The 12,460-nt window shown below is 41.9% G+C and overlaps 1 protein-coding gene across 4 annotated transcripts in view; it reads right to left on the reverse strand.

Moving 5' to 3' along the window:
• Positions 1-1,905: 1,905 nt before the first annotated feature.
• LOC144791964 (protein transport protein Sec24C-like) overlaps positions 1,906-12,460 on the reverse strand; it is a 336,072-nt gene continuing 325,517 nt past the window's right edge. For all 4 annotated transcript variants that reach the window (XM_078666821.1, XM_078666819.1, XM_078666820.1 and 1 more), the window contains 3 exons: positions 8,688-8,879; positions 7,042-7,131; positions 1,906-3,438 (listed from right to left, as the gene is read on the reverse strand). In XM_078666821.1, coding sequence (XP_078522947.1) covers positions 3,295-3,438; positions 7,042-7,131; positions 8,688-8,879 — 426 coding nt within the window. In that variant the 3' untranslated portion in view covers positions 1,906-3,294. The remainder of the gene's footprint in view (positions 3,439-7,041; positions 7,132-8,687; positions 8,880-12,460) is intronic.

Consider the following 12,460-nt stretch of genomic DNA (forward strand, 5'->3'; position numbering starts at 1 on the left):
CAGTATTTGAAACCTGAACATTCACAGGCTCGCCCCTGTCCTCTCCACCATTCTTCAGCTTGGCCTCACTAGGACACCAACGTAAATTCATACACTCCAGACCACATGTTGGGCTTGGGAAAGGCTTTACATATACCTGAAGGCTATCCCACAATGCTCCCCACACCTGCCACTACTCAATAACCCATTGTTACCTCTGACCATCGAACCTCTAACACAGCATGCAACTCACCCGAACTCGCTTCCGAGCCATGGGAAATGCATTTTGTGACGGCCAAGTGCGGTCAGTCGCGGATATAGTGAAGGGCCATAACTTATCCATTTTAGATAAATTTCTTGTACACAAGACGCTAACCTCACTAGTTGCTGCGATACGTTCCTCAACTGAGCCGCAAATATTCCCGCCCCAGTCTACAAAAATGATATTGCCTGATAACAGTCTCCCGACTGTATCACCTTGCCCAAACACTCCTTCCAGTAGTGGGTGCGGCAGCACGGTTGGCTTGGGAGGGAGATTTGGGGCACCCTTTGACTGATAAGATGTTGGCATACTGCTGTGAGCAGACTCGTTATATATCTAACAAATACAAGCACAAAATCCTTCACTTTAAATATATGTCACCCCCAAACTTATTGCTAAAATGGACCTAAATAGGCTGCCTGGTTTTACTAATTTGGCATGGAACTGCCCCCCGTCCTGGCACTTATGAGAGGCGGTTTTTGGGCATCTGGCATTGATGGTTGAATCGGGGTTGACCCCTCCCCACTGTTTGCACTGCTGGGATATAGCCATCCCATAGGGGCAGGTATTTGGCACTTAGCTGCTATTGCCCTACTGTTAGCCAAGAGACAGATTTCCTTACACTGGGGCCGACCTTCACTGCCGACAGTGAAAGCCTGGATGAGAAATCTCAAGTACTGTGACACTACTAGTGATTATATATGCAACGTTGCTGCCCCTTGCCTCCCGACCAAAGAACATTTGGCAGCCGCTCCGCTTGTATTTGCTACTCCACCCTGAACTGAAATGCCTTCACAGCTATGATGGATGCTTTGTTAACTAGCCTGTTATGACAAAAAGATCTGATTGTATCCATTCTCGCACGAACCTGCATTGTTGCTATTTTATTTGCCATTGTCATACCATATGCTAACATCTAATCAACATTTTATTTGTTATTGCAATTACTCTTGAAAAAATGCAATAAAAACAAGTTTAAAAAAAATCCAGTGGGAAAATGGTGAAAAGTCCCTGAAGTCCTACAGGATGTCGCATGAGGTTGGTTAGACTAGGTTTTAAAATTATTTTTGTGAGAAAAGGGCAAGAAAAACAACCACCTCAGTGATCCAAGATCCTTTTGCCTGCAGCCTGAAAGATTTAATGACCCGTCTCCTCAGGTGCATGATGAGACACTGGAATAAGGGTGAACCCCTTAATGGCAGTGTGCCAGTGTTAATGCTTTAGCTGTGTCCTCTATGTGCTAGCATTATCCTACATTCCCTTTAGTTTTGCTTCTAAATAAGAGGTTTGTGACTGATATTTCTAGTCGGTTTGGATTCAGTTACTATATTACTGCAAATTGGAGATATTTTTCAAAATGAAACAATTTAAATTTGGCTCCTTCCAGACCTTTTTTGGGGCTGTGAAGTCTATTGTTGTCAATGTATATGTCCTTTTTGACAGGATCCCTCATATGGGCGGGACAATCCAGTGCTTATGACTTCGATGAGGATTCCCCTGGAAGAGAACTAGGATTACAGGTAAAATCCCTTTCCTTCTGCTAGGTTTTCTCAAACTCCAGATAAAGAAAATGTGTGGAACCTTTTCACAGAAAGCAGCCAAATGAGTATCTGGATCGGTGCTTATTAATAGCATGCATCGTATGAAAAACAAATGTGCATATGTTTCAGAGATGTTCTTTTTAATTGCACTCATAGGCACAATTTCCAAAGACCTTTTATGTCTGTGCAGCAACATATTTGTTATGTTTACAATTTATCTTGCTCAATCATTACATCGCATTTGTACAACCTAAACAAATGCGTATTCCATCATATTTATGAGTTCAGGAACGAGCTGCTCAGTGTGTCCTGGTGTCAGACTGCTTCTCACCGACTATACTTGGGTGGTCCCATTGTGACTTCAACTTTTCCTTGAGTTTTGAACCGGGTAACGTTATATTGGTGATGGCATGAGAATGTTTTTCCCCCCTCACTGAGCACATGGGCGATGATGTGACAGGAAGGCTACCATTGAGATAGATGCTGGCATGTGGCAGAGAGACAAGACAGCAAGGATGCCTTTCATGCGGCCCTTCTGCGATAATGGGTGAGGAAGCCTAGCGCGGAGGATCTGGTCTTTGTAGGCGTAAGACAGACTTCTAGCTGTTGTTGAATTTAATGCTAATTTTGGCAATCCCTTAACAGGAAAACTTGCTTTGAAGGATTGTACAGCTTTTAGTCTTCTTTTTTAGCAAGTGTGTTTTTGATAAGATGCATTTTGGTGATCATTTTACAGGAGGTTTAGCAGGGTAAATTCTGTATGTCTAGATTTTGTGTGATCATATTGTCCACTGAAAGTCAGACTGGGAAAACTCTAGAACAGATCATCTGTGATCAAGTGACCGAACCACTGTTTGCAGAACTGTTGATGATCAGTAGACTTGACGGGAAGTGTAGTTTCGAAAGGGTGCCACTATTGGCACTGTGGAATGAATTCTTGCTGTCATATCAAATGTTGAATGATCAGGAGGTAGACATTTAGATAACAGAGCTGCTGTCTTTGTATTTTGTAGAAGGAAGTACATAGCCCAAATGGGAGCTTCTCTGTGGTCATGTGAGAGGAGGTCTATCTGCAGGAGTTGGCAAGAGACTGGATCCCTGTGATAAGACGTTTACCTAGAAGAAATTACAGAGCCTGTTCAGCTGTTGTCTGATACTGCTACCTGAGCAGCTGCTTCTGCCTGACCACCTGCACAATGTGTTCATCTTTTGCCTTTAAATTGCTTTCTGAGTTGCCACCAAATATTCCTAATTGGAATGTTGTCCTGCGCAAATGCTGCAAAGGACCCCACCTTCGTACACTGGTTGACAATGTGGACACAGTGAGACCGGGGTGCTCCTCTCCCTTGTCACAAGCTTTGTTAGGCAGTAGGCAGTAGGCATCACACGCAGTTGCTTATATTTAGTTTCCTAAAGTCTTTAGGTTACCATTTGGCAGTAAGACTTGCGAAGTTGGATGAGCACCTAAGGAAATCCGGTAACAGAATGATAGCCAAATATGAAGCGGTGGCATCACTGTCTGAGCAGTTGCTGAATGCTAAGGTGAATATGGCACAGGAAGTCTTTGTAGGAGGCACCACCATTCGGGCTTTTGTCCTCTTCAAGGAACATATTGAAAAGCTTTTCCATCTCGTCTCCTGGCTTCACCACGAACAGCTGTAGGAACATTAGAAAAGGAGGTTTTTATTATACTTAACATTTAACTCATTTAGTTGAACATGATGTTTACTAATTTGAAACAAAATAAATGTGGCAGTTTTTACGAATCACACATTAATAACTTTTTGGGGGAGAGAGGGAGTGACCTATATTGCTAATTATATATACAATACAAAATAGGTCAAATGTTGTCTTCCATCTAAAAGCCTCTCAGTCCTTAGCCTATCTTCTCTTTTAATACATGGCATACCTGTTTGTTCAGTCTTTGTTTCACAAGGGCAGTACATTTCACAGTAGCATGAGACCACCAGTGTCATTCAGTCCTGCAATTTCCCTGCCTATTGCTGACAAATTGGTCTTCACTGTCTGTTTTATCCCTATTGTTCAACTGGATTCATGATTGTTTCCATTTCTCTTCATACCGGTTTCCTTGAGCAAGATTGATCCAGCTTGTAGACGCCATGGTATGTAGTGTTTTCAACGTGAATATATTGTAATGCAGATTGGGAAGCCTTTGTGCTATTACAAATACTCTAATGTTGTAGGAATCAATCTTTTCGAGTTTGGTGACTGCAAGGTTGAAAACAGCGTGGATTCTCTCCGGTAGCCTGAGGATGTGTGCAGGTCTTTGGTTGTACCCTAATGAATCTCTGTAGTTGATTTCGGGTTGAAGTGCACCAGGACAGTGAACAAAGAGGACACCTTAGAATTCCAGTGCATTTCACTTAACTGGCCTGACCTCTACAGCCGCATCAGATAAGTCTTCACAAAGACATTCTTAATATCATTCCCATCCATTTGAATCTGCATAGTAACTGTCATGTGAAGAGCAATGGTGTTTTACACTGTGAAAATCCCCCGCGCATCACTTCCTCCACGTGGCTTCATCCATAAGACTAAGGTGGGAAAGGAGTTGACTGGTATCTTTCTACAACAACACCCTGAAGTCGGACTTCTTAAAGATGAGCCAAGTTTCAGAAAATGTACGAAATATTCATAGAACTATATAATCGTAATCTTTCCTATCTTCTTAGGATGATCCCGTCCAAGACCGAAACTATATTAGTGCAGAACCATTTTCTTCCAGACACTATCCAAATCATCTAAAAGTTAAAATGCGGTGGCCAACTCCTACAGTCACTATATGATTGAGCACACCGTCCCTTTCCCTGAAGCAGGGATGCATATTAGCTCCACTTCTTTATTTGCTGTACATTACAGATCTATCAATATTTTTTAGTTCTCCAGAGGGCTTGGCCCCCAAGCTAGGAGGTAAACCAATTAGTTATTTGGCATATGCTGATGATGATATTCTTATTTCCCCCATCAGGGCTTCCATCACAATGACAGAAGCTAACCAAAAATGTATTACAAAAATGACTTAAAAGTCAACCCCTGTAAAACAAAGGTTATGACCTTTGGGAAAGCATAGCAAAATGTTAAACATAAAATCGACTGCGTTATTCTAGAAGAAGTATCGACATACAATTATTTGGGCTTAACAGCTGATAATAGATTAAGGTGGATAAGTGATCATTCCAACTTAAGAAACTAAGGTACGGACAGTGTCACTCTTAGTTAAAAAAAAAAATCAAAGCAAACCCATGGAGGATATGTGATCTGTCAATCTCTAAAGGTGCTGAACATGAAACTAGTACCTACCGTATTGTACAGAGCATTAGTTCTTCCTGAAAAATGCATTAACGATTTGGATAACATTTTTATAAAAAGATCAGTTCTTTATTGAATCTTCGTTCATTGCTTTCCTATTGCCGACAGCGGCTGGAACTATCCTTGATATCTTTTAGTCGTTCGTCGTTCAGCAACAATGTTAAATTACTTTTGTGACTGTGCAATAGCAAACAAATACTCATTGAGATTTTTGATTTACAATGAGGTAACAAACCATCAAGATTAGTGTACTGGATTGTACCTGGCATTTGTAAATAAAACTATCATGGAAAACAATCTACTGCTATCAGCAGAACTCACAAAATTGCCCTGATTGGAGCAGATGAAGACAAGCTCTCTGGAGTAACACAAGAGCTGTGGACTTGTTGATATTACAGATGTATCAACATACTCACTTTGCAATGGTGTCGTACTCTGGAATAAAACTAAAATATTAAGCCTCAAATTTGAATCCAGGATGCAAGCTAAAATACATGAGATTAAGTTTCCTGTTGATGCTGATAGCCCAAATTGAGGGGTCATGGAGCACTAGCTGCTTACCGTCAAAGGCCAGCCGCTTGTGTAACCATAAAGAGGAGTCAATCGAGCATTTCATTTGTTGATGTCCTCGTTTACTAGACATACGAAAGAAATATCTAAAAAATGCATTTAATCATTGTAGATTTGTTAAAGAGGCCAGTGCCTACTGTTTTTCTACAAGTTGTCAATTTATTGGGAAATTAACTACATTTTTAGATTATGCTTATTTTCCTTTTACGGAAACAGGATTGAAATCTTGCTCTTACGGAATATTTGTAGATATATTTGTGATTTTGTATGTATATTTAACGTTTTTGCTATTGTGATGAATATTTTAATATATTTTATACAGTAAAGACATTCACACCGTCCTTTTCTTTCCAGGTCTCTCGTCTGTCCATTGTTCTAGAGGCAACCAATATTGCACTAGGAAGAGTGTACAAGTGCAATTATGGTGTAATGTTGTGCTCCTGCCCGCCTTTTGTGTCTCACAGAGATAGGTATTGTCTTGTCAACCATTTCATGAGTCCTGGCTTTGCATTTCCTGCACAGTTCTTTATTTGAAAGCAGAGAGAGCACCGCGGATAGGCTAGTTTCCATAATCTCTGAAGGCCCATACTCTTATCTCTCAAACAATCTTAGGCACAAAGTCCATAGTTGGATACCTCCAAAGTAATTCTGTTGGTGACTGAGCTCAGAACGAACAGAAACACTGGCAGTTTCTGGTACAGGGTGCCAATTGGACAGATGTATTCGCCCTGCAGTACTACTGCCCCTGAGCTAGGAGCAAACATGTCACTTGTACACTCTACCTGGTGAAATAATAGTCACCTCTTGCTCAATGGACAGGTGAGAGCCCTGGGAAAGGGCGGCGTGGACTGTCATATAGTGACTGCAGGAGCTGGCCACCGTGTTTTAACCTTTAGATGCTTGGATAGTGTCTGGAAGAAAACGGTTCTGCACTAATAAAGTTTTGCTCTTTGAGGGAATCATCCTAATAAGATAGGCAAAGAATAAGATTAGATAGTTCAATGAATATTTCATACGTTACGAACCTTGACCCATTTTTAAGAAGTAAGCCCACAGGGGGTTTATTGTAGAACGTGGGCTTTGTTAGAAAATTGATGGGGTCTAATGTGTTTGAGATTTTTAGGTTCAAATCTTACATTGTTCATTTATGTGTACTTCCTGCACACATCCAGAAAAGGTACTTTGTCCTCGACTTACTGCCATAGGGAGGGAAAAGACTTATTTTAGAGTAACTAAAAAACATTTGTGTAGGATTACTTCTGGATTTTGCAGGAGACCAGAACAAGAGCTTACAAAACCAGATTATCAACCCTCCTAAAAGCTGATATTAAACCTCAAACCCTGTGGAAAAAAAATCACCTTTGCAGTGCGGGCTCCTTCCTTTTGCAGTCTCTCGATGATTCCCCTTGCTTGAGCAGAGAGCGGATTGTCCAGCACAGGCAACACACACTAAAAAAGAAAAATGAAACTTTTGACAGAAATTGAGGTTAAAGCTTCTCACTCGAGGAGAACATGAGACAAAGAAACTCTTAAGGTTAATCTTTTTATTTTGATCTACCTGTGCTTAAAAACCTGAGCTACTTAGAACGTTAAGCAACTTCTGACACTGATGGGAGTTAAATTGTTTGGTGACTCCTAGGGTGACGGTAAGGTGACACTCCTAATGCTTTGACAAAATCGTTGCCTTCCTGTAACGCTGTTCTCTGTGGAGAAAGGTTTCAAGTTTTCTACCTGCACTATGCCCATCATCCCAGGTAATAATGCCACCTTCTTTTTTTTATCACCAGAATGACTAACTTAGTTCTAACCCTTTAAAAATTCCTCACCATCATCTTCAAACTCTCAACACCCACTATATCATACCAATGGTTTTCCATTACACCTCCTCTTTTGCTTACAAAGCACACTGCTTTACCCACAAACACTCCTATGCAGACTCCAGCCTTTGGCTCTTTTAGGACCCTGACCTGAAAGACTGTTCACTGCGGCCTATCAGCCACCACCTCTTACCCCTTTTAGATCTCTTTAAGAGCCCCTGCTTTTGTCAGGCGATCCTTGAAGAAACCTCAGCCCATTCAGTTTGACAGGGCGATCACTGCTCCCCAGAGCACCAGGGAAGTAGATCCTAGCTCCCTGATGACCAATCAGTAAATTCATACAGTTGTGTTCTGCCTTCCTCTAAGTTCTGGACCTTTCAGGAAAAAGACCTATCTGTATACGGTCTCCCTGTATTATGTATACTAGGGCCTATATTTGTCATAGTGTCACATCACCTGTGTGCCGCGCAAGGGTGACGTAACACTAAAGTCAGATCTATTAAGCCACGCAAGGCCACCTTGCTTGGCCCCGCATGTCTTGATAAATCCGGAGTAACGCAAGGCAGCACAATTCGCTGCTTGCGTTACTCTGCCGCAGGAAGACAATCCATGAGTGGAGCGTGGGTGTTCCGACGCATCCACTTATGGATTTTGGCGCATTACCAGATTTATCATTAGCATTCTGCTGCACTCATAGAAAGAGAAAAACACCTCTCAGGATTGTTGTTTGTAGCACGATGTCCCTTCCTGCACAAAAACAATCTGTTTACAATGCAGGCACCATTGTACCATGGTGCAAGGGTGCCTGTGTTGGCGCTGGGCAACCAAAAGTGAGCCAGAGCAAAGAAAGGACAGGAATGCGCCATATGATGTTAAATACCGCACAATCCTGCTCTTTCACGCAGCAAGGTAGCTTGCCGCGTTGCGTGAAAGTATTAAAGATGTACCGCTTGAACTTTTTCAGGTTCATACGTAACACTTTGTAACATCCTCAGCATTTTCTGTCCAGATATTTTTATTAACAAATAAATACAAGTCCTGCAAAATTATCCTTAAAATGGATGATTCAGTGGTTATCAGGAAAGAGTTTTGCATCATTGAGAGTTCAGAATGCGAACAATGCACATTTCTGCATGAAATTCAGTGTGCTTCTGTTTTCCGTTTCATTCTTTACTGCTGAGGACTCACCGCGCCGCAGCAGACTGCCGAAAATCCAGGGACCCCGAGAAGGTTCTGAATGGCTTCAGGGTCTGCTTGTGGTCCGACCCACAAGAACAGCGCCAGACGGTTATCCGCCAGGTATATTCCGCTGGTGGACAGTGCTCTCTCTGAACAGCGGACAGCGCTAGGCAGCACGGTTCCTCTGGGCTGTAACTGGTGCTGAAAGTTTTGAAACCCCAAGAAGAAAGAGGCATGACTTAAAAAAAGACTGACAGTGTTGGTGAGTTCATTTTATTGCATAAAAAGGTTTGTATCAAATTAACCAACATTGTGGAAGCACAAATTTACCTCTTGAACATCTTTTTTCATAGCTGCTTCTGTACAAAAACATACCTAGATAACGTGGGCAGATTAATTGCTCAGTTTTTGTTTAGTGTTGTTTTTTATTAAAATCAAGCATGTTCTTTTCATTGAGACACCAGCAGAGACAACCTCTGGCAAGGCTCTTACTATTTTGGTTATCATTTTTGGTCTGGGTGTTGACAGTGCAACTGTCTAAAAGACATACAACTAACAATATACATAGAATCGGTTTTTGGGTCCTCCTCCTATTTCAACCATTCTTCATGCAGCCTTTTTTACCTACTGGCTTGAGACTTTGTCAATCACGTCTTGGCCAAGCCCAGTGGAGTATCCATCGTTAGATGCTTAATGCTATTAGCTGTTTGAGTGAACAGAGGAAATTGCTATTGATGATTGTTTTTAAACAATCATTAATAGCAATTAACTCTTTCTATGCGTGCTGCAGAATGCAACACGCATAGGAGGAGGATAAAACGAGGAGAAATTAAAGTATTTCTACGCCTCCTGTGGGGAGGCGTAGAATTCTACACAGGCACCCTTGCAAAATGAAGCAAGGGTGCCTGCACTGGCGCATGGCAGCCAATTGTGTGCCAGAAGAGGGAAAAGCACAGGGATGAGTCGTATTGTTGTTAATACGACGCATCCCTGTGCTTTGAAAATGACGCAGCAAGGCGCAGGTAAAATGGCTTGTGGCACCGCGCTGCGTCATTTTCTTGTTGATGACGCGCTTAAGAGTGTTCCTGTATAGCATCCACTAAAGACTGAACGGTTAAGTGGTTGGGTGCATTAACAGTGCGACTTCGTGCTTTTAAAGGTACTGGATTATCGCACTGCCACTACTAGCTTAGGTCAGGCTTTAGCATGATATTGCTGTATTTTCTATACAGCATCACTACAACCTATTTCAGAAGTCTTCCCAAATTCCTTACAAAGTGTTGCCATTATTTTTATCTTAAAATAATTGAAGCTTTAGTGGACTTATGTGAATGAATTGCCACAGTAGTATTACTTTTGGTGTCCTAGGATGATACTGTGATGGATGAAAATATTAAGACCATGCTGAGCAGGTGTTCGAAGACAAAGAAATGTCTCAGAACCCAAAACGTTCCTTCTTGAGTAAGGACATCATAACTGCACCACTCAATGACAATGTACCACCGTGGCACCAGCTTCCAAATCAACAATGCCCTTTTGTGTAGCCGTCAAGTGGGCACTTGAAAGATGCACAATCTACACTTGATTTATTATTTGGTATTAGAATTCATTGCAGTTTATAACAATAATTAGACTGCAGAAAACCGCAAATAAGCTCAGAATATGTTGGTCTTAGTACATAGTGCTCTGCATATTTGTTTAAACCAACTTCCGAAGGAACCAAGAGGCAAATAATGTTATGTTAGCGTACAGACCGTTGTAGGTGAGCTCAAATAACCTTGAATAGAGTCAAAAAACATTCAGTGCCAGTAACTGGTTTATAGTACTCTGGTGATGAGCTTAAATAGCCAGCTATTGAAATCCAAACCTTTAGAAAAAGTGCAAAAGACAGCAAGTCACGTCTGTTAGCTTACAGAGTACTTCAGCTATTATCCCCAAAATACATTACAGATGAGCTCCAAGAAATATTGGACCCTGGGACGAAGTCCTCTATTGATGAGTTAAAGCATTCTAAAGGTGAGGTACCATAAATGTGTTTAATCTGGAGAGCTTGAAAACTGGAGATGGCCAGGAAAGGGCACCTTCATGCACAAAAACAATCCTGAGAAAAGTCTTCCTCTTTTTATGTGTGCTGTAGCATGCAACACACATGGAAAGAGGATACAACAAGGAGAAATAGTTATTTCTCCTCTTTGCGCCTCTCCTGTGTAAGCATATGGATTTGGTGTATCCACATGTTTACATGGTTTTGTAAATCTGGGGAAGTGTCAACATCCAAGGGTGTTCTGCAACGCCTATGAATTGCGTCCCTATGCAGAGTAAGGCAACGCAGCGATTTGCGCTGCCTTGCCTTACTCCATATCTATGAGGCCATTCAAAGCCACGCAAAGTGGCTTTGCGTGACCTTATAAATATGATTTTGTGATATGCGCCGCTGGAGCATCACAAAAAGTGACGCTACGGCAGCGCAAGGATCTCAGAAATATGCCTCTCAGACAAACTCAGGGGCAATTATCAAGGGATTTATCTCCGCTTTTTTGGCTTTAAAAGCCAAGAAAGCGGAGATAAAATTATCTCCCTATTACCTAGCTGTCGCTAACACCAGTTAGCGACAGCTAGTAGGAGATAGCGACCATCTTGGGCCCCGCTTTGCATGTCAGAGATATTTATCACTAATGACATGCAAAGTGGGTGTGCCAAGATGTTAGCGACTGGAAACAGTCGCTAACATCGCTATCTCCTATTACCAACTTTTGGAGATATTCGCGCTAAGCGCGAATATCTCCAAAAGCTAACACCTGCCCTGAGCAGTTCTTAGCCATGTTATCCAATGGGAGGTGGATAACATGGCTAAGAGCATTAGCTCGGTAATGCATGAATATCGCTGACTTTACAGCGATATTCATGCATTTCGGCCGATTTTTATCGCTTAGGAGATAAACCTTGATAATAGCAAGGCTCCTAAGCGATAAAATTATTGCCGCTAAGCCAACATAGCGATAATTATCGCTAGTTGTTGGTAATATGCCCCTCAGTTACATAATTCTCTATTATAGCCTTATCACCCGCTGCCAAGGCCTGCCCGGGTTGTTAAAGGCCTTGAACCAGAGTTATAGGCCTGAGCCACAGATGAGGGCCTTTAACAAAATGTATAGCCTGAGGTATAAGGCCTATAAGGCTATTAGAATATTTCACCAACTAAGGGTAAAATGGTCTCAATTAAAAAGTAAGACGCATGACGACAAACATAGGAATGTTGGAGTTCGGGCTTATACCAACCATTATAAGCCAGAAGCTTCTCCATTGTCTTCAATGAAGCTCTCAACATTACAATGTTCTAATATCCAGTAATATTCTCAATGGCGTCCATTTGGGATTCAGGCCATGGTGATGGAAACATCTGTCCTGTTCCCTATCCTTGAAGAACTAAGAATAGTGGCCAATGCAGTTGGTGCTTGAGAGCTTCACCTCATTGGTGTGATTTGCATCTGGTGTTTTGATGCATTACCGCTTTCAAAGATCAATAGACACCACTGGATGTCAGTTGTGCAGGTGGTGGTGATGGATGTAATAGAGCAGGTATCGGTGCAGGTTCCACTGCATCAGTTGGTGTTATTTGTAGCTACACGTGTGGATGCCATGTAAGGTGCTGATAAACCACCCCTGCAAGTGGTGATGGAGTGGCCTGGATAGAAGTGAATGTTAATGTGCTGTTGCATGTGCGAGGGCCAGTGTAATGGCCAGTGCTGCTGGTTAGCGAGTCAACTAATGAAGGGGATAAT

Source organism: Lissotriton helveticus, chromosome 11 (genome assembly GCF_964261635.1).
Source record: "Lissotriton helveticus chromosome 11, aLisHel1.1, whole genome shotgun sequence".
NCBI lineage: Eukaryota > Metazoa > Chordata > Amphibia > Caudata > Salamandridae > Lissotriton > Lissotriton helveticus.